General features: G+C 31.9%; 5 protein-coding genes and 1 long non-coding RNA gene across 7 annotated transcripts in view; 3 read left to right on the forward strand and 3 right to left on the reverse strand.

The window, feature by feature from the left end:
• Positions 1-345: 345 nt before the first annotated feature.
• LOC126871106 (uncharacterized) lies at positions 346-1732 on the forward strand. Its single transcript, XM_050629546.1, has 5 exons — positions 346-579; positions 716-887; positions 999-1127; positions 1201-1419; positions 1522-1732. The coding sequence occupies exons 1-5, from the start codon at positions 485-487 to the stop codon at positions 1555-1557; spliced, it is 651 nt and encodes a 216-aa protein (XP_050485503.1). The 5' UTR covers positions 346-484; the 3' UTR covers positions 1558-1732.
• Positions 1733-2171: 439 nt separating this feature from the next.
• On the reverse strand, positions 2172-4805 carry LOC126871103 (AMMECR1-like protein). The gene is made up of 4 exons (XM_050629544.1): positions 4429-4805; positions 3760-3870; positions 3479-3684; positions 2172-3290 (listed from the first exon to the last, which is right to left on the reverse strand). The coding sequence occupies exons 1-4, from the start codon at positions 4638-4640 to the stop codon at positions 3124-3126; spliced, it is 696 nt and encodes a 231-aa protein (XP_050485501.1). The 5' UTR covers positions 4641-4805; the 3' UTR covers positions 2172-3123.
• A 195-nt stretch (positions 4806-5000) lies between these two features.
• On the forward strand, positions 5001-6042 carry LOC126871107 (uncharacterized). Its single transcript, XR_007691524.1, has 2 exons — positions 5001-5221; positions 5294-6042. It is a non-coding gene; the product is annotated as an uncharacterized LOC126871107 (long non-coding RNA).
• A 904-nt stretch (positions 6043-6946) lies between these two features.
• Positions 6947-10498, reverse strand: LOC126871105 (nuclear protein AMMECR1-like). The gene is made up of 4 exons (XM_050629545.1): positions 10183-10498; positions 9496-9606; positions 9218-9423; positions 6947-9080 (listed from the first exon to the last, which is right to left on the reverse strand). The coding sequence occupies exons 1-4, from the start codon at positions 10389-10391 to the stop codon at positions 8914-8916; spliced, it is 693 nt and encodes a 230-aa protein (XP_050485502.1). The 5' UTR covers positions 10392-10498; the 3' UTR covers positions 6947-8913.
• Positions 10499-11191: 693 nt separating this feature from the next.
• Positions 11192-21992, forward strand: part of LOC126871111 (serine-rich adhesin for platelets) — a 135146-nt gene continuing 124345 nt past the window's right edge. For both annotated transcript variants that reach the window (XM_050629547.1, XM_050629551.1), the window contains exon 1: positions 11192-11677. The gene's annotated coding sequence lies outside the window, so the exon portion shown is untranslated. The remainder of the gene's footprint in view (positions 11678-21992) is intronic.
• On the reverse strand, positions 16034-19117 carry LOC126871114 (venom acid phosphatase Acph-1-like). Its single transcript, XM_050629557.1, has 7 exons — positions 18735-19117; positions 18402-18509; positions 17564-17829; positions 17281-17437; positions 17077-17200; positions 16776-16990; positions 16034-16694 (listed from the first exon to the last, which is right to left on the reverse strand). The coding sequence occupies exons 1-7, from the start codon at positions 18822-18824 to the stop codon at positions 16407-16409; spliced, it is 1248 nt and encodes a 415-aa protein (XP_050485514.1). The 5' UTR covers positions 18825-19117; the 3' UTR covers positions 16034-16406.

Raw genomic sequence — 21992 nt, forward strand, 5'->3', positions numbered from 1 at the left:
CGATTGGTCGATCGCACCATACGTGACGTCAGGTCGTCTCGTGACACACTCCCCCGTGAAAGCAACCCCTACGATTGCACCGGCGGACGTACACATATAATTTTCGGAAATATTCATATCGGATACTTAAGGACGATATTTTTATTAGAATGAGAAAGAGATTCATTTCAGAGAATGTATTATTTTAATATTAATAATAGAAGTTATTTAAATATCGACGGTATGTTTAAAGTTTGTAATTGCACCTGTATAAACTTCCAGTATGTGTCGCAAGCTGAAAAGGCTTCGAACAGTGACATCTTACGGTGAAGAATAAAACCATAATCTGTAGAAAGATTCACATAATATGTATTCTATGTCGAGTAGGTAATGTTGAAAGAATAAAACTCGTCGTATTATACGTTAAAAATATATACAATATATTACATGGTGTTAAGGGGAAAGTGTAGGTAGACGTTTAGAATAAGATCTAAGAAATTGAAAAATGATAACACTGTCCTCAGATTATACGTTAAGTAATTCCCAGATTATCAAAAATCGGTTTAAGTTAATTAATGAATGGAAACCGCAACGTGAAGTGTACGTAACCTTATTTTGTCACATAATTCATACATTTTTTGTTAACATTATAAAGATATAACATTAATAAGTTTGTTCAAGTTAATTCATTATTTGTAATACAAAAATTCTAATAATATTGTATCACTTTTTTAAGTTGGTCTTTAAAATATGGAGATTTTATAATAGCAGGGATGGCTGGTATTAACGGGACAGTAATTAATTCAATGTTTAGACAAAAATTAAAATTACGTCATCATGGTTGGACATTTACTATGCTATTTATATCAACAGGATCAGCACTTTCTGCATATTTTTGTCATAAATCTGTATGTTAAAATATATAAAAATCATTAAATCTTCTTACAATAGAAAAGAATAGCAATAAATTAATTTATAATAATAATAATACATAACAAAGTAACAATTGTTATTTTCAGTTTATTACAGAAAATCTGCTATTATTTCGACCTAATTGTATAACGTGTCAAGAATTGAGAGCATCTGCATTCCTTGAGAGTAATGCATTACTATATTCCTTAATAGTAGCTCCAACAATAAATCTTGCTGTAACATTTTTGTATTCCTTTATTTTTTATATTGTAATTAATCGACCTTTTACATCTAGACAATTTCTTATAGATTGCTGGAAGTATAGGATATAGAATTCCATATATATATGAAGTAAACGAACTTCTGAAATTCTGGTGGAATGTTGTCAGACCTCAAGCTAGAGCCTTATCATTTTTATTCCTCTGTAATATGGTTGTAACTAGCACAGTGACCTACTCGCAAGCAACATCAATGGAAAACATAACAAATACTATATTAAAGATTCATAAATACATAGAAAATAGAAAGGTATAGTTATATACGTATTACTTAGTATATGTTAATATATGTATGCATATATGTCTATATGTACATAACATATTTACATATTTGTTCTTATATTTTATACAGGATACTAAACTGTCAGATAAAAACTCACTTCCTTAATGATACTAAATGTATTGTATAGTAAAACGTTAAGAGCAATAAATTAATTCGTATAATTAATCAGTCTGTATGGAATAATTTTATAAAACTTATTCATTTACAAAATGTATAACAAATTTTAGTAGAATTTAATTATTTATTTAAGTATTAAATTAGACTGTATATATCACAAAAAGTCTATTATTGATTATCCATTTCTATAAATCAATTACAGGTGCATTGTAATTATAGTATGATCTTAAACATGAATTGTCTTTATCTAAATGTAACATCTTAAAAAAATAATAATTTTATAAGTTTAGAAAAAAATATGTGATCATATTATAAATCTTGGACAATGAACAGATTCAGTTAATTATCCTGAATAACTTCATAAATTAAAAAACAGTTTTAAAAAATGGGTCTGTTATAAAATATGATATTTGTTAAAATTTTATTTGGAACATTATAACATTTTGTGTATTATAAAAAGTATATTATAGTTTCATTAATTATAGAGCACAACTTTTCATTTTGTTTCAGTATTCAAACAACAAATTACTGAAACAATACACATGAATGATTTTTGTGCTTGAATAAATTTATATCTTTATAAGTAAAAATACACTTATATGTACACGATATTATATATATTTCTATACAAAAAAGTAATATAAAATATTAATTCCAAAAATTTTTCAGTATTATATTTAACAATTCTTTATTTTTTATATAAGAAAAAGTATATTTAATATTTAATGTTTAAAAAAAGCTATTAATGCTTACAATTATACATACCAGACATCCATGTTTACTTTCTCAAATATATTACTAATAGTGAAATATATTAATTTCGTTTGAATATCACAATTTTTTGGACTACAATCAGAAATGCAGATGTTAGTATGATGGCAAGAGTAAACACATTAAGTACATTTATTTTTCAACTATTAATTAGGAAATGTCACAATAAAAGAGAGATATTATGGACAAAAAAATGAAATAAACAATATTTTATATGAGCTAAATGAAAATATATTTATATTAAATATAGAACAGTTTGAAAAAGATTTCCAACTGTATTTAGCTTGAACATTAATATTATTTTTACTACATTTAGTATTTTGTAAATAATGATTTAGAAAGGATAAGGCCATCATACTCAGGATTCTATTATCTTTGTTAACAAACATTTTCTTATGAATTAAACCACAAGACTGGAAATATCAAAAGATTAAGTTGAACTGCTTTTAGTACCATATTTATGTATTCCATAGCTTTTACAGGAAGACATTTGTGATAATGATTATGATATAATGATAAATAAAAAAGTTGTACATATATATATAGAAATGAAAGATGATTTTGTAAGGATAAGACGATAAAATTAATAGATATTGAACACAATTGTGTATATGAAAAATAATTAACTTCTATTATAATGAATGCTTGTTGACTGGCCATTATATTATTGCATTGATAATTAATATATTGTAGACAACAATTAAATGTATCTGTATTTAGATAACAAATGTTGCCAGATATATGATAAATGGGGGGTCCTTTGAGAGAACCCCAGGGCAGTTGCTAGCATCTTCGACCTTGCCAATGTGTCAAATAATCTTGATAACTCACAGTCACTTTCTCACTCTGGTATCGAGTTAATTTCAGACTACGTCTAATATCAGGAGTAACTAATCCTTTATAGCCTCCTTTATGTAGCAAAGAGTCTATTGTTTCAATTTGGCTCCATCCTAGATTAATAAAATTTTGACTTTGTAAAATTCTACAAGTACCATTACACATAACCGTAACTTAAACATAATTTAATCATTAAATAAGCTATTAATTCATTAATATATGTTGCTTCGTATTATAGAACAATTGTTTACAAAATTCTCTTAAGGATACAAATTCAAATTTATAAAATGAAAATACAAACCTTGCTCTATTGCTACATCTGGCAAATATGTAGCAGTTCGTTTATTGCCTTTTTCATTATGGAATTCTATACGAATTCCATGAACTCCTATTATCCAGTCTAGATAATCTGCTCCATCTTCAAAATGTCGGAGTATAGAAACACTTACATGTAATCGTGGAAGTTCTTCTAATGTGATAGGATTAAACCGTGAATCCTTGAAAGCACTATAAAAAAAAATACACTATAAACATATATAAAATGTTTTTTATATTGGTATTATATTTAATATAAAATACTACCTAGTAGTAGCATATTCCCTTAATCCAGCATGCAATTGCATTGCATTGAATGTACCAATACAACCCCTTAATCTCATATCTTTACCCGTGGTCCATGTTACAAATAAAGGGCTTTAATATAAAAATATTAATAAATATTAATATATTAATATTAATTTTGATCAAATATATTAAAATTTGAATACAAAATTCTCATCTAACTGAAATTGAAAAATGATATGAAATCAAAAAGCACAAGTCTTTCAAAAATCCTAATTCAAATATTTATGCATGTAATTTTATCTACATAGTTACTACTTATATCTATTTTTACCGAACATTTTCAAGTATTTCATAGGTCACAAAATAATAAAAATAAAATATGTTCAATGATTTTTCTTATTTTCGATTGAATAAAAACTATTTGAATACAAAGATTGTGTTAACAATATTTGAGACATATTTGCAATATCATATTCATAAAATAAAAATTATAACCTTCGGATACAGCTATAAACACGAAATGTAAATACATGTAATGAGACAATCAGAAGATAAATCATAAATAAAATATCAAAAATATCATATTGGAAGAAACGTATTTTCAAATTTAAGATCATAAAAGATTGAACTATTAAAAATAGCAAACAAGAAAGTAGCTGAATGGGAATATCAATAACAAATACTCACAAAGCTTCGTTACTGAAGTTGGGTGGTTTTGGTGGGTCAAGTTGGTGCAGTTGGCAGTAAAGGACATCGAAACAATAAAAGCCCATCTCAGGCTGAACTATTATAGAGTTCCGTATACGAATACCATTTTGTAAACTTACGGTATTATTACGTGGTATACTTGTAGAATCATTCAACTTTTGCTTTTTCGTTCCACAACAACCAGCTGCCATGGTTTCTTAGTTAACTCTTCTAAGTACGATAGATGCGATCGGTTCCGTATCATGCATCTTATTCATTCGTTGCTGTTGCTGTTGCTATTGCATATGAGATTATATTGCACGCGTTCCGCTAGATGTCTCATCACGCAAAAAAACAGCTGTTTCATTGCCCGCTATTTTTCTACTGAATGTTTCTCTAATACCAGAATGCATATTATTGTTTTAGTTAAAATTTCAAAAATACATGAATAACCATCAATTTATATATTTTGGATATTTAAATATAATTAATAAGTACATTTATGCATTAATTGAACGAAACTTATTTTATCATTAATTATGGAGTACGTTCCTAATGAATGTTATCCTTCTTTTAAATACATACATAAACGTACTAATTGTTTCGTAGCTATAAATTTAATCATAATTTCAAACAATTTTGAGCAGTTAAAGAATATAAAATGTTGTAGTACATACAAATTAAGTATATATATGTCGGAGAAGAGTCAGGAACAGGGTTGTGGGCGTTTGATAGACCTCCCTTGGAGTTGGCCAACGTTGCGTTATAACGAAGATACGGCCTGATACTACGAGTATGAACACTACCGATTCGACAATCAACAGCGGTGATTAGGCACTCGCAACACTAGTGAAAATGGTCTTAGGTTCGATAACGAATCCACGGTCAACTGGAGGATAGATATACTTGCTCTAACTCAAACGTGTACTACTCACTCGTCGTAAGGCGCTACTCCCTTCGTCGATGAGATCTCAAGAAAGAATGAATTTTCGTCCCAATGACGCTACCGAGGCCAAACTATGGTGGGGTGTCTAAGTACACAAGATCCTCGGATCGACGTCACTGTCGATTGGTCGATTTGGGACAAAAGCTGCCTGTCTGTTTGCACAAATCCTAATTGCCGAAAAAACCCAGGTTTTATAGCGGGTCCTCGGGCTAACTGGACTTGTGCTATGTACGTGCCTCAACATCAGGTATTCATTGTCCGAAGGAACCGTTGGCATATTTTACTGTCAGGTACCTCTATGGGTATTTCCTTTAATGAAGGTCATAACATCACTCCGCACCTTTGTTAGACGGAGCGCCCGTCCCGTTGACCGCGGCTACGTTCGGCGCCTGATGGTCGCCTTGAGCCCAAGTTTATTATCACAAATCGCAAACAAGTACCATTGGGCAGAATGACGGCAAATTGTTTAATTACAACTGTAAACTTTAATTACGATTTTACGGATTTTCCCGAAGTTTCAGGGGAAGGCTCCGGTGTCCTTTCATCTCCGACATATATAACAGAATAGGGATATTAATAACAATTACAATAGTGTAATCAAATTTGATAATATAAAATTTTTATTCATTTGTTCCAATTATATAATAAATTATTATAACTTTTCTTTATATTCATTCAATTGTGGACTTTTCATTTTTTATGAATCTATGTAGATACATATTATTATGTATAAATTATTTAACAGAAATCCTCTTCATTAGGCACAATACATATTTTGTCCATTAAAATACATTTGAAGTCATAGAATAATGTGCTTTTTTTAAGTGAGCAACAGCATAAAATATTAAATCTTTTTAGTTGTAATTGCAAGTACTCTTGTAATTATATAATGTATATTACCGCTTAACTTTATTATCTAAATCAATTTTAAGAGAAAAATGATTTCAGTTACTTGTACATGAAAAATTTATTATGTGCATAAAAACAACAAAGTTATATCTCCTATACAATAATGTATGTTCTATATTATTCTACATCAATGTAGAAACATTAGTTCAATATAAATATAAAAAGATGTATATTTATTTCATGATGTTTTCATCCCTTAAACATGTTAATCTCTTTTATTTCATTACTAATTTTTGTTATACACTTTAAACTTAAAATATTAAATTTATTCACTCTGAATACTTTATTTTTAACTAAGGACTTGAAATGTTCTATTGTCACAAATCAAGCACATGCAATTAGTTTTCAAATACTGGACATTACTTAAGTATATAAATGGCAGTTAATTAGACATCACATAATGCTGAGTATATGTGTGTGTATATATATATATAAACAATGAATAATAAAACTATACTAAACAAATGCTTATACCAAGAAAACCCAAGTATATTATATATTTTAATTAAAATAATTATATTATAATTAACAAAATCAAGTTTTGCTCCACTTGTATCTGTTAACAAGGGCTTTGATATATATAATAATAAAAGCAGCAATTAATAACTTGGCAGTGTATAGAAGTAGTTAAGTGAAGGTTAGTAAATAAAAAAAGTGAAAATATCAACACGTGGAAGAACACATTTTACTGTACCTCAAAGTCACCAAATATTTGCTTCATCGAATCATTTTAACATGATATAATAATAAGTTGTTTCAAGAAAAACAAAGTAATAAGATAAGTATGTTACAGAAAGCAATAGCAACTCTATTTGTGTTTTATGAGTCACACAATATTAAAATCACAATGAGATCGTCACATCTTCATCTACAACTATAATACAACTATTATTAACGCATTTTAATAGTCATAATGCAGTCCATTGCTTATTTACAGTAGAGGTCCCATTCTATCATTTTTATTACATTGCTATTTTTTTAAGAGTATTATCTAAATTTCGTAAAATTAATAATAATTTTCAAATAGGTATCTACTATTAATTTAGTTGATTATGACTAATCTTAGTTATGATTATTCACAAAGAATTACATATTTATGTATTCAGTAGTATGATCCTTTGCTGTAATAATACGCTGGACTATAATATAACTAGAATTAATAAATTTCAATGTATCAATGGTATAAAAAAAAGAAATAAAAATATAAAAGTCCATATTGTTAATAAAAAATTAGACGTTATTAAAGGCTTTCACTTTTAAAAATTTCAGTGCATTAATGTAAGTATTTGCACATATTAAAGCAAAATTTATGTATGCCATTAATACAATGAAATTTAAATTAGTAAGTTAAAAATTAGTACTTACATATATATTATTCATGACACAGTCATGAGAAAATAACGATAAGGAAGTTAATAACTTTCTTTGCATATGATTAATTTAAGAGAATGTAACATATAGTTTTAGATAATTATCTAATTTATATTAATTTAACCATCTATGTGAATTTCCGATAACTTTCGGTAAATAATAATACAAAAGTTATGCAGAATATAATAACTATATACTATGTATGAATTAATAGAACATTGTTAGAAGAAATATTATCAATAGAAAATCTAATGTTTTTCAATCTTCACTTATGTATTTATCTAAAAATGATATTCTATATTTTTTATAATATATGGATAATAGAAACATTTTCGCGTGAATTTGTACATTAAACCTTGTGAAGCAGGCAGTGAATTGCAGGCAGCATCACTGTGCTATAAAGTTATTCATATCACTCGTATACTGCAGACATAAATACAAATGGACACAGTAAGTATGATGGCAAAGCTAATTGCACATTATGTATAATCTATTTCTTAATCTTAAAATATTTATTCTATGAACTGAATCGTGTTGTTTAACTTATGAACGCATTAAAATACATGAGAATAGGCAATTATATAATATATGTTTTAAAATCTGAATATTTGACATATAGTTTTATCAATGATTATAAATATTAAAGTTAAAAGTTAATGCACTTGTCGTATATGCGTATATAGTTTACGATTATACCAATTATTAGATAAATAATGATATTAATTACGTCATCTGAGATAACGAAAAAAGACAGTGCCATCATACATAAAATGCTATTGTCCTCAAGGAGGACTATGTGGTATCATAAGGGGGAAACTGTGTATGCAGAAACATACAAAGTACAGTAGGCACCATTTTAAACAATGAAAGATTGCAAACAATAGTCGCCTCCAATGTCATTTTCGTTTACGAATTCCACGATCAGCAGTTTCTTGTGGTGACAAACGATGAACACGGGGTGGAGGATGAAGATGAGAATGTGATGGAGGATAAGATGAACTTGTTTGATCCCACCAAAATGATGAGTAATCCCATATAGGTAACATAACGGGAGAAATAGGGGGTATTGGAAGAGGATGAATGAATGCAGGATGATTACGTTGTGTCATTACTAATCCATGTTCCTGACTGGCCATATAAGAATTGTATTGAGTGTTATTGTATAGTAAATGGGAGGTGTGAGACGTATTAGTGTTATAATGAACTGCAACAGAATTTGGTGGCAATTGGGGTCCTTGACTAGGACCCCAAGCCAGCTGCTAGCATCTTCGGCTATGCCAATGTGTCATATAATCTTGATAGCTTACGGTAACCTTCTCGCTTTGATATCTTGTTAATTTCACACTACGTCTAATATCTGGAGTGACCAACCCTTTGTAACCTCCTTTATGCAGCAATGAATCTATTGTTTGTATCTGGTCCCATCCTAAACACAATAAACTGTGCTTTTCAAAATATCTAATGTTTGTAGCATAGAATTTTATATTGTGTAGTATAATACAGAATTATAGTCTGTGATAAAAGTATTTACCAAAGGTAATGAAATATAAGTAAATTACAAACCTTGCTCTGTTGCAACATCAGGTAAATAGGTAGCAGTTCGTTTATTACCCTTCTCATTATGGAATTCTATACGAATTCCATGGACACCTACTTCCCAGTCTAAATAATCAACACCATCTTCAAAATGTCTCAGAATTGAAACACTTACATGTAAACGCGGTAATTCATCCCGTGTGATAGGATTAAAGCGTGAATCTTTGAATGCACTTTAAAAAGTTCCACATATTTTTAAAAACATAAAGCAATATTTTATCTAAATTAAAAATAAAAAATTTTACCTAGTTGTTGCATATTCTCTAAGTCCAGCATGTAACTGCATTGCATTAAATGTTCCAATGCAACCTCTTAACCTCATATCTTTTCCGATAGTCCATGTCACAAATAATGGGCTATAAAATACACAATGCATACAGATATATGTTGTCTTTTTATATTATTTATAAATAAGGATACTTTTAGGCAAAATATATCATGGTTATATGGATGAAGTTGATAATCTAAGAAAATATATTTTCTTTACGAGATAAAAACTTGATTCTGTATAATAATAAACAGAAAAAGGAATAAATATGTAGAAAATTAAATTTTTATAAAAGATCCTATAGATACATATACATACATATACGCAATAAATGATTTTTATTTTTATGTAAACAGTATCATGAATATAAATAAATAATAAATAATATATTTCGGAAGTGAAAACCAACATTGAACTTTACGTAGGCGATAAATTCTTATAATTAAACTCGTATTTCGTTGTTTGGATGCATCAACATTGTAACAAAGAAACTCAAGGAAGGCGAAGGCACACGAACACAACATTTGAACAGAAAAGAGAGAGCAGCTGATACGTAGGCATATAAGACAAAGATATGCTATATAAGAGAAAGAGACGGTAATATGAAAGAAAGAATAGAAAATTTTAAAAAGTAAATACAACGACAGTGAATATTATTACTTACAATGCTTCGTTGCTAAAGTTGGGCGGTTTTGGAGGGTCGAGTTGATGTAATTGGCAATAAAGAACATCGAAGCAAAAGAAGCCCATCTCAGGCTTTACTATTACACTGTTTCTTAATTGTATGCCATTTTGTAATATCGAACCGTTACAAGGAACACTTGACGAATTGTTCAGCTTTTGCTTTTTCGTTCCACAACAACCTGCAGCCATGGTTTCTTAGTCGATTCCTTGAACGGTCTGCCTACTACTGCAGATACGATCGGCTCTCGACCCTCACGACTTCCATTCTTCTCTCCTGCTGTTGCTGGCGCGATTGCGCGCGCGTTCCGTTAGATGTCCTCATACTCGTGGAAACAGCTGTTTCATTATCTGCCATTTGGTGAAAGCGCGGCATCGAACGGTGAAATTTGAAAATTGGCGGTAGTATTAGCGGTTACTTTTATCGCCGATACACGTGTGAGAAGTAATAACTTAAAAGTGAAACAAGTCGGTCGAATAAGAAAAAGATGGACACGGCACACAACAAGCGAAACACTTTACGATAATAAGTATGTTTAAACAATCGTATTCGAATCTTCTATTGTGCTGCACAATGGAGGTTGTAAATTTCAAACGAAAAATTTAATACATCATCATCGTAATCCTATTGGAGTGTATAAATAGAAGATTATTACATAATTATATTGTATGCAAAAATAATCGATACATAATCATGATTTGATTTCAATAGCAGATAATTGTTTATTCTTCATATACATGTATATACATGTTTGTATTATTAACGAGCAATTTTATTTCATGATGTTATATAAATTTTGTTCTGTTTTGTATAATGAAACGGTACACGATAACTAAAGTATCGTTCGTTTTGACAACACGAAAAGCACTTGAGAGACATGTGTGAATACAATTGCTTGAAGAAGAACCTATGCCGAGGGCACCGACTTTTCTAACCCCTTACCTGGCACCTGCTCACGATGCATCGGAGAAGCTCAAGGCGTGACAGCAGATTCAACCTGGCAACATGTGCATGCTTGTAGTTATCCGGTATATTGCTAAGTGGCTATATTTTTTTGTGACAGCTAACATTGTATACTCATAGTTTATCGTGTAACGGTTGTAAAATTTGTACCGAGTGTCTAGTGAAATTACAATCTTCATTTTTTATCTACGGAAGTACACTTTTGAAGTAAACAAAGCATCGAGTCACAGAATTGAGAATTGATTCTTGATTGTATCTAGTATTAAATGTAGTGATACACATAAACATAAATCGTAATCTTAATTTGTTGGTTAAGGAGAAACGTGAAAACGTGAAGAAAAGAAAATAATGTGATATTGAATTCACTATTTATAGCCAATTTTTAAGTTGATGTATTGTCATCATTCATTTGAGTACAAAGAAAAACGGAAAACCTGGATGAAAAGTAGAATACATTCGAGAAGTTGCGGAGAAACTACAGAATCGTTCGATGATGTTAGTGTAGTAAAAATGGGTAAGGATTTTCTTTCTATATTTACTTCACGTATGTATGTGTCGTGTTACATTATTCGAATCTCGCTCGCCGATGGTCATTTCCAATCTTGTCTCTTAAACACGTATACATATGTATATGACATACCATGTTTGTATTAACTATGTACAGTTTATACGTGAACACGTTATATAAAATGTGTCATAATACTTTGAACATCTGAAAGTGACTCACATTTACGCAATCTTTACGCGGCGCTCGAGTCAGATTATTTCAAATAGATACGAAACCTCGCACGGATATTCAATGAATGGAAAATTCGAAAGCGCAAACGCTATTGGGCAACTTAAGAAAATCTTGTTTCTTTTCGAATTTAATTAGAAAAAACCGCTATTGGCGTTTCGACCGAAATCTTTCGATTGTTTGATTTATTTTACGCTCTCGTGACTTCTTCTTACAATTATTAATTTGAAAGAATATCCTTTTATCTATTCTCATTTACCTTCCGGAAACGCATCACGATTCATTCCAAGATATTTATAACTGAAATAGGCATCGCTGACATCGCCATCGTACGTTCCAATTTACGCTCCGCAAATTATCCACGCTTCTGTGGCGTTGATGCACGGTCGAAGCGCACCTTAAGCAACGTCGAGTTAATTACAGTGATGAGACAGCTGTAATCGATTCGACATTTTAGTGGCAGGTCGATTCACATATAGCACAAAGATCATGGAGGAATATCGATGAGAAATTGATGATATATTTATGAAAATATAATCCTCATTTTTGATGGTAGATTGATTTTTGTGGTAGGTTTTCTACATGATATGAGGCCCAGCCATAAATTAACAACGACAAGCTATTTCACTTAGACACACAAAATGCATTTGCTAGTTTAATGTAGTTACTGTTGGTGTTGATAATGCACTTGTATGCATCCCACGGACGCGGTTTTACCATTTAGGCTACCAAACAAAAGTTCGGTCAGTAACCTACTCAAATCGATTGCGGATAGACGAATCACATTTTGCTCGAAAAAGTGTTTGGCCCATATTATATTCTTTAATCTGAAATATCTTTTTAAATAAAAGATTCTTTTTATATATTAATGTGAAGATCAATTTATGTTTAAAATAGCATTTATTCATTATTTAAATTTTTAATATATTTGCGTCTCAGAATAAATTCATTATATCGAGAATGAAGATTAGAAAACAATTAAAAAGAATTGAAGGTTGCGCGTGACGCAATCGTCGTGTAAGTAGTTCTTGCGCGTAAGAAAAATCGCATTCCTACGTATAATTGAAGTAAACGTTAAGAAAAGTTGTAAAAATGTACGCGTGCGATTATGTACACATCATAAAGCTTGAACAATGCTCTTCCTGCAGCATTCTTTCCAATGATTGTCTACATTCTTCTTTTCTTGTACCCACACAGCACTTGATTTCACCTTATTCTTAACGCGAGAAATATTTCGCCATTTGTCCGAAGGAAACAGTGATCGTTCTTCTATAAAGGAATGGTGTCAAAAGTGTTTTTGGTTATTTTTTTCTTTATTTCGTTACATTAAAATGGTCATACTTGCGCTTTAAGTCATAGAATTATCATCTACCTTCATAGTGCAAGGACGAATCCATTGCGAAATCTAGAGAAATAAGTTATAATACATAAAAGAAAAATTTTGTTATAGAATTTTGCGGGTATGTAGGTTATATTCTAATGAAGATCTTATTCTATTAAAAAAGGTATGATTTAATGCTCTCAAGAAATTACAACGATATCGGATAAATGACACTATGATGATATGGAAGGTCGCAATTTACGCAATGCAGTTCGGGAATTTCTTCAAGATACTGACGCGTCAACCGCGGTTATCTTCGTTTGTCTTTTAAATAGTTACATGCTTATTGGGAAATCCTAGCCTTGAGAAGTCACTATTTGCGATATCGTCCAAGAATTCTCACACGTTTTGCCTTGCCTGTAATTATCATAAATTTGTTTTTATGCAAAATTATATGCATCGTTGAACTCTGTGTGATTTTCCTTCAATCGTTCGCGATTAATTCCTATAGATTACATCTGTAAGATTTCATGTATAAAATATTCAACTGTGTAGAATATCTTCACACAACCCAATCCCAACTTAACTCCAATGAAAGTTACGGTAAAGGATCACCTCGAATTTTTTGGTTTGGTACGGTTCTTTACGCTTACGTATTTCTGATGAAAATATGCAAAATAAGATAATGACGGTGACTAGTAATTTTAAAACTATTATCAAGTATCTTGTTTACTACACCTACACGTAATATCCTATAGCCATTTATCGTTTGCTGAAATAAGATGAATGTTAATTTTTTGCTGTAATGAGAATTTAATGATCCTTGTAACGATTAGGAGAGTCTAATACACAATTGAAATGGGAAGTATTGATAAGGAATGAAATATGAATTCTATCAATTATCCAGGATATGTTTTTAGTAATAAATATGAGAGAACAAATAATGCTTCAGCGCGCCTTCAACAAAGCTGCAGAGTATTTGCAGCGTTTCAATCCATTTGCAAGCTAGTTCGTGCTGTTGAACGTCGAAATATTTCTTAGTCACTGTAGAGCTTTCGCAAGAAGGCGTACAGGTATTACTATATTGCAGTTGCATGTGCATCGATCATTCAGACTCGCTTTTTGTTTATCAGTAATTCAAAAATTTCCGTTAATAAAACTGTGTCAATATCTTAACCATTTCCAATATATTATTGAGAGTATAAATGCTTGAATGTAGTATATGATAAATTTTTTTTAATATATAATAATATAATAGTTCAAAGTTACCATAAGATTCTGATAGAAATATTTTTAAATTTTGATTTAATTATATGTATTAACGAAAAATTTATTTCTCGTATAACGATCGTAAGCTCAATTTTATCCATTCTGCGCCTCTTCGTGAGACTTCGAGGCTAGTTTTAATCTTAATGCGAAAGATTAATCAAAGCAACACCACTCGTTAAAAAGTCATTCGCTATGTGTGCTTGAGCGATTCAGTTTACCGGCGAACATTGCATCACAAGAATACATGTGCCGATTGTTTTATGTAAATTAATACACAGGACACTTGAAGCGTATTACTGTTTGAGCTGAATTGTACAACGTGTACTGTATGAGCCAGTGACTCTTCTGCGGAATTATGCGTTTAGATACACTCAAAGCATTTGTAACAATTGAGGTATATATTGATTGATTTCGATTCAAATGTAAATCAAGGCAGTATTATTATCTCTATGTTGTCTCGAAAAAGATAAACATATTTAACATAATTGGAACCGCAAATTTGTTGTAAAAATACAGTAGATTGTATCATCGATAAAAATTATTTATCATTTTGATTTGAGCGTGAAAAACTAGTGTCAAAAAATAGGAAATGTACTTTTTATTAATTTTAGCGTTCATCAATTGCACTTTATGCTAATAACGAGAACTTGTATTTCCACTATCATTATTACATTATCACAGTCACGGAAAATGTCAATCTAAACTGATAAATATTTCGCTAGATCTACTCTAGGTTAAATAAAGGTTTTTGAACTTTTAACCTGGATGAAAATAGGAGAATCAAGTCGTCAACTTGCAAATCGAATCTGCTCTCATTTCGTGTCTGCCAAACACTCTTCTTTATTCACTTACGGGAATATTGGCACTGCTGTGATCTGCTTGGACTGTATTTTTAATCTATACATGTACCGTTTTAGAGAATCAAACGTATTTTTTCTAAAATATAATACTTTGATTTTCAAATAGTACACACTACCGACATTCATGTATGTTCAAGTATCTATATAATTTTAAATGTTTTATATTTGTCGGAGATGGAAGGACAGTGGGATTTTCCGTCGGGAATGCCGGGGAAAACCCCCCCATTACCATAGTCAAGATTTTTATGTTTAAGCAATAAAAATAAGGAAAATAACTTTTAATGTTCCAACCTGGCTTTACGACGATGGGTTCAGGTTTAAGGTGACATAACGGGTCACCAGACGTAGCCACGGTCACGGGAGGGCCGCGTACCTGACAGAGGTACGGAATGATTTTATGACTCTCCTTAAAAACACAAGGATTGACCCGAGAAGCGGGGACAGGAGTATATAAGGGCAGTTTCATCTGGATTAGTCGTTGGACGAATTGCCGAGTGAGTTACGCTGATACTGGTCATCCCGTGGACCGTGGATTCGTTATCGAACCTGAATTCGTTGTCACCATCATCTCGAACATCCTATTGCCATTATTCATAGCCTCTTGTAGTGTCCACATTCGTACTGATAAATATTAGCTACATCCGCGACGGTAAAGTAAGTAAAGGTTCATAGAACACCCCAAAATGCCAACCTGACTCCAACATATTTATATATAGCTATATACAAATAACATAAACAAGAATTTTTAATACACCTTAATGAAGAAGGAAAAGATATCTATATGATTGTAGTGTTAATAATCTTGACTAGAGATTACAACAATATTGCAATTGTTTAATTTAATACTTTATGGAGCATCTACATATAAGTATTACTATTCTAATAGCAACATCTTATGATACTGATATTAAAAGAATCTACTAATACAAACATAAATCTCTCTTAGCAGTATTCAAGTACTTTTACTAGCTATCTCAATTCAAAGACGCAAAACATCATATCAACATTTTCCAAACGCTAACAATATTATTGCAATCCTTGATCTACCTTCGTAAAATTAATGATAAACATTAACGATAGCATTACGTAGAATTGAAATAGTAAGGAACAAAGAAGATATTACGTAATACCAGGTTTTTCCTACAGCTAAACTCGAGCCTGAGGTATATACTTGTTCGCTATTGCTTGACATTTTTATATTCTCAGTAGGGTGACAATGATATTCATCGTCGCTTGGTAACACATCCTTTACGATGGCAAAAAAGTTTTCTAAGGGACATAGTTCTGTGCAACCAGGAATCGTTTCGATCATAAGCTGCTCGGAAACTCCAGTCCAGTGTAAAACCTAGCAACGAAGTAATAAAAGTAATTATTAATAAATACATTTTTAATGTAACATTCCGTATTTTATGGACGAAATATTTACCCGAACGTAATAATTCCCTTTCTTATCGCGTAGCGTTTCCAGAATGAGAGTAGCACCGTATGCAGGAACAATGGGTTCGTCCAATTCCAAAGCTCTCGCAACTGCAGCGACGTTCATTTCGTGCGCTGAGAAAAGGAATGCTTTTCTATCGTACGGTTCTAATTTGCCCGCTTTGTATGTCTTAATATCTTCTACCATTTTACGTATTAACAAACCTGTAAAAAGGAAGTACAAGAGTGATTAACGTATCTTTCGCGTGATATTAACAATGTTCCACGTAAAAAAATTAGTATCCTTGTACCTCCATTCAAACGCTTCAGCGTTCTTGTGTATGATCTGAGTCTAAAGTCTAACGCGATTATCTCCTTCATCGGAGTAGGATAAACTGATTTGGTCCATTCTGGCAGAGTCAGGTTTTGAGATGCCTGCAAATCAATGTTTTTCAACTATCTAATCGTTTCAAAAATCTATATTCAATACATGTACAGTATGAAAGTAACGTCACCTGTTCTTTTAACAAATTATAAAGATAAGTAACAGCGGATGTCGTGTTGATGGCCTTCCCGGTCCTCTGGGTCAAATAATTCATTATAGGTTTATACTTGCTCATTAAATCCCGCGCTTTGCTTTGTCGCAGAAATTTACTGTATTCTTCTCTGTATCTTGAGTCACAAACGATAAAGATACATAATTATACTGAAATATCAAGAGCTGTCAGGTGTTCTTACGATCCTATTTTTCACGAGTAATTCGCATCTCATAATAAAGATAGACACGAAAAGAATTACCTGGGGCAATGATGCGGAAATAGAAGATTGTCAGTCTCATAAGGCTCGAAGAACGAGAATACCGGAATCCAAGGTAGATTCGGATTCCAGGTTTGCTTCTCCGAGGGTGGGAATAATCCAGCTAGAACTAGCTCCAGAGACAACTGAGTTCTTGGAATATGAGTCGATTGGGCATAGATCTTCTCTGGCCAGTAATCTGGCCCGAAATATTGATCGTAACGTTCACGGAGCATCGTCCCAATCCTGTATTCTCGCAGCTTGCCTCGCTGTATACATAGTTTCACGAAACAATTATCGTTTGTGTTTGCCGGTATGTGTCGTTAATGACTTCGTAATTGTTTCGTAATAGATAATGATTACTTTCTTTATCACTGTCTTGTGGAAATAACGTTGAAACGTTGGAAGAGACGTTTTAGAAAACGTGATCTTACAGTTACTGTGCGCCATTAAAAAATTGAGAAGATTAAAAATCAAATATTTTTACATCTTACTATGGTAGAAAAATATGTAGTATGAAATTACACGCGAGAAGAATGTCTCGAGTTCGTCCAAAGTTTTGAATAACCACTTGCAAAGACAAAATTCTTTGATCGTACTTCCAAGGATTTCTTGGAACTCGCAAAATACTTTATTAAACCACACCTTAGTATTGACATGGTATATGAGATTTAGATTCGTATCTAGGTTATAAAGATCTACCAGATGTGATTATATTGAAATGTATAAGGATAAGATCATAATCGATATTTATAGTTGTGAACTATGTTATAGATAATATACATTGACTTTTAATTATTCCATTATTGACTATTAATTATTACATAAATTTTTTACTTACGTTCGTTAAATCTCCATCACCCATTGGATGGTACGAGTAGTCGCGATAAGGATCGTTAGGATAGTTTTGATATTCCCGCTGTGGTACCTTATCACCGTGTCGAAACACCTTAAAAAACACATTTTGGCATTAATTTAAAATTACTTTACACTAATAATAATTCAAAATAATCACCGACTATTTTACACATTACTAGATAAATGACTATACACTTTCACTTCAAGTTATCTAGGAAAAGAGGTTATATCCGTTTGAAAGATCACAACTATTTGCATACGGTTGTAAAATCATAAAACGATTGCAAAATCTTTCGATAACGAAATGATTATTTACCACGTGTAACAGTTGTAAATCCAAATTACAGTTGACCATGGTGACGAACAAAATAAAGTTAAATAGAACTACCAAAAAATCGAATAACATGTTTTATTCTGTTAACGCCGGTTGGATAACGATGCAGGAAACGACGCGTACGTCCGGAATGTACAATTTCTCCGCACGATCTACGAAGAAGTATATATTCTTGCTCGTGCTTAACTAAAACAACTCTTTGGGTGGGGGTGGATAAGGAACATAGGCGAACAGGTTTGCAGTTCTCTTGATTTTTATCGTGGGTTCCCCGTTTTTGCTCGTTACGTTGATCCTTTTCCTGCTGCCAACTCGCGATCGTGGTGCTCTTCGAAGGCCAAGTACTTAAAGAATGGGTCTTCTGGCGGGAACTGTTCCTTCTCTAGGTGACTAAAGTTCAATATCATGTCGTCGAGAAAGTTATATGTCATCGTTAAATAAAGATTACTCTCAATTGCCTTGAAGGTATCCTATATAACCATGTGGTTTCTTGCAATCGAATCTTATACTTTGGTACTTTCGTTGACTATTCTCTGTTGCTTAATCTAAGATTGGAACTTCTAAAAAAGGAGAGGAGAAAGTAAGCAAAGGTTGAATTTAGTGTTAGGCAATCCGTTCTCGAATATGTAAATAATTAAGAGTATTTTAGGACGTAGCAGACCTTTCTTAATACATCTCAGAGTTGTAAATACTCATACTATAATACATCAGAAAAATTAGAAAATGAGATTTATATATTCAATCTTAATGGAAGTGACTCAACCAGATTAAATTTTTATGTAAACGACATAAAGCATATAATACACCTCTAAATGCTGATTGATTCGTAATTTGTCGCATTGTCGTAATTACGCGTAGTAACCTGTAGAAGGAGAATGTAATCCATAAAGGGGAAATATATTACATAATTAATTGTAATTTATCAATATGGTAGTATGCATATAAAGATTATGAAACACTTTCCTGCTTAATTTAATTTATTTTTCCTGAGAATTTGATATTAAAGTTCCTACATCGTACTAAGAATTTTCCTCTACTTGCTATTCGAGTTTATTTATTTTTATTTTCTGTTGAAATAGCTTTTTACATAAACAAAAGTATATGGGGATTTACGAGGAAAAAATTTAATTACTTGTAGAAAATTCCAGTATCTAATTGAACTACTTATACGACACTCTAAATATAAAATAAGGACACGAATAAAACTTATCCCTGAAATGAATACTTTTCAGACGAAAAACTAGTCAGTTTTGTGTTTCGTTAATAAATTCGCCAAGATGTTGAGACGTTTATAGCCGTGTTGAAAAAGAAACAAATGACCATTCGTAATCATATACAGGTTGCAGTTTCGTAAGACTTCAATAGTCACCACAAGTGCTCGCTAGTTTATCAAGGATAAGTCAACTTGATTGTTATCGATAACCTCTATTTGAATGAAACATAGTTCCAGAGGCTGGTACATTGGCGATTCGTCTCATTGCATTCTCAACCTGGGTGTTATAGATGCATACATTCGATTGCAGATACAAATTGTTCTAAGAACTTTGATAGTTTAGGCACTATTTCCGAACAGTGAGATCGAAGCATTAATGCTATCTCTATACTATCTTTGATGGAGAAAATCCCGAAACGTTTATTTTGTACTTTGTACGTTTGAATACCAATACATGACGATCAATATTAATGATTGTTAACAGATGACCATTAATATAGGTACACATGTAAGGAGGAAATTTCATACGAATTACGATCATCGGTAGTTGTATATTTGTTCATTTTACATGGATATTATTAACTACATAGATTAGTCATATCGCTTTAAGTGCCATCTGACGTCTCACGGAATTTCTGGTTTACCAATTCCGTCACGCTTGTCCATCTAGTTTCTCCTTTTACGATTCGATTCTGGGAATAAAGGAACTTAGTTTATACCTGAATGTAGACGAACCGTACACAAAAAATTTCAACGATAATACGATGATAAAACAATTCGCTTCGAGGAGTTAAAAAAGGAAACGAAGGTTGCAGCTGTTACGTCGCGTGAAACGGTCCGCACGACGTCACTAGTTACCTGGCCGCCAAGGATCTGCACCGCTATTCAAACCCCCAATAAACCTAAGGACCCACCATAAACTTAGGCTTGTAGTTTTCCGGTTGTCTTGGCATTCATGACTAAATCCTATTAACTTTGAAGGAATTGTTGTTCCTGTAAGTGTTATCGGTTTGTGGATGGAACAGTCCTTAGGTTTATTATGCGTTCGTACTAATTACGGAGAAAACAGTTAGAGACTTAATGCAAAAGGCGAATGTTTAACTAACGGAAAACCCGGGTTTTTCCATTAAACAATGACGTCAACTAGTAACATTGGTAGGAGGTTCCATCCCCTCTCGTCACTCGTTAACATTGACCTAAACCAATGGACATCGCAGATCGTTGCCCTCACTCTACTCACGAAAAGTGTGAGCAACGAATCCACGTTCTTAATTCAAAGGGAACACCCACACCGAGCTTTCTTCCGTAATACTATGAGAACACACTTCCCTATTAATACGATACTCATACAGATACTCATACAATCAGTCAACTACTTCTTCTACACCGCTAGAAAAGTCAACTACTTATTCTACAAAGTCTAAATCTAAGCACGAAAAGTCAACTTTACTTATTATACAAAGCTAGAGGAATCTAACTCACATCAACTATCTAAGTCGGTTCTCGGGATTACCGAACATTCACTTCCTCTATTATCCTAAGTATCCTCTAGTGCTACGTCCACTAACATACTACATTCAACTATAAGAGCCTTGTTCTATTGTGCATATCTATCTTATCTTCGTGCGACAAGTTGTCATCTACGATTTATACCTACTCAACAGTGTAACTTAAGTGTCGGAAATAAAAACCTTATAACCCTGTAAATCACAGTGTTATACTAACTGAATCACCCCTATTATCTTAACGGAAATCAGGGGATCGATCAACTCGTGGTGTCGATTGTTATAATTGTAACGGGAATTTACGTCTCCGCGATTGGTCGAAAGTACAGCAGCTTTATTCGATGTATATTATACCTCAAAGAAAATAACTCGATTGTACCGTAAGAGACGTTAACTCAATTTCTACAAAGTCGACATTCGTATTTTTACTGTGTAAAGGATCGTAAATACAAATAATTTCCATCACTTTTTTAAATGTATACTATGATTCACGTACATCGTGATGATATCGACTTCCTCTTAATG

Source organism: Bombus huntii, chromosome 11 (genome assembly GCF_024542735.1).
Source record: "Bombus huntii isolate Logan2020A chromosome 11, iyBomHunt1.1, whole genome shotgun sequence".
Classification (NCBI taxonomy): domain Eukaryota; kingdom Metazoa; phylum Arthropoda; class Insecta; order Hymenoptera; family Apidae; genus Bombus; species Bombus huntii.

Coding starts and splice junctions, on each gene's coding strand:
- LOC126871105 (XM_050629545.1), bottom strand. CDS start 10,391: ATGGCTGCAGGTTGTTGTGGAACGAAAAAGCAAAAGCTGAACAATTCG. Junction 9,607..10,182: donor AACTTTAGCAACGAAGCATT/GTAAGTAATAAT, acceptor TGTATTTTATAG/CCCATTATTTGTGACATGGA. Junction 9,424..9,495: donor AGAGAATATGCAACAACTAG/GTAAAATTTTTT, acceptor AACTTTTTAAAG/TGCATTCAAAGATTCACGCT.
- LOC126871114 (XM_050629557.1), bottom strand. CDS start 18,824: ATGTTATTCGATTTTTTGGTAGTTCTATTTAACTTTATTTTGTTCGTC. Junction 17,438..17,563: donor TTTCCGCATCATTGCCCCAG/GTAATTCTTTTC, acceptor TTGTGACTCAAG/ATACAGAGAAGAATACAGTA. Junction 16,991..17,076: donor GCTGAAGCGTTTGAATGGAG/GTACAAGGATAC, acceptor TCCTTTTTACAG/GTTTGTTAATACGTAAAATG.
- LOC126871103 (XM_050629544.1), bottom strand. CDS start 4,640: ATGGCAGCTGGTTGTTGTGGAACGAAAAAGCAAAAGTTGAATGATTCT. Junction 3,871..4,428: donor AACTTCAGTAACGAAGCTTT/GTGAGTATTTGT, acceptor TTTATATTAAAG/CCCTTTATTTGTAACATGGA. Junction 3,291..3,478: donor AGATGTAGCAATAGAGCAAG/GTTTGTATTTTC, acceptor TTATTAATCTAG/GATGGAGCCAAATTGAAACA.
- LOC126871106 (XM_050629546.1), top strand. CDS start 485: ATGATAACACTGTCCTCAGATTATACGTTAAGTAATTCCCAGATTATC. Junction 580..715: donor TGGAAACCGCAACGTGAAGT/GTACGTAACCTT, acceptor CACTTTTTTAAG/TTGGTCTTTAAAATATGGAG. Junction 888..998: donor CATATTTTTGTCATAAATCT/GTATGTTAAAAT, acceptor TGTTATTTTCAG/TTTATTACAGAAAATCTGCT.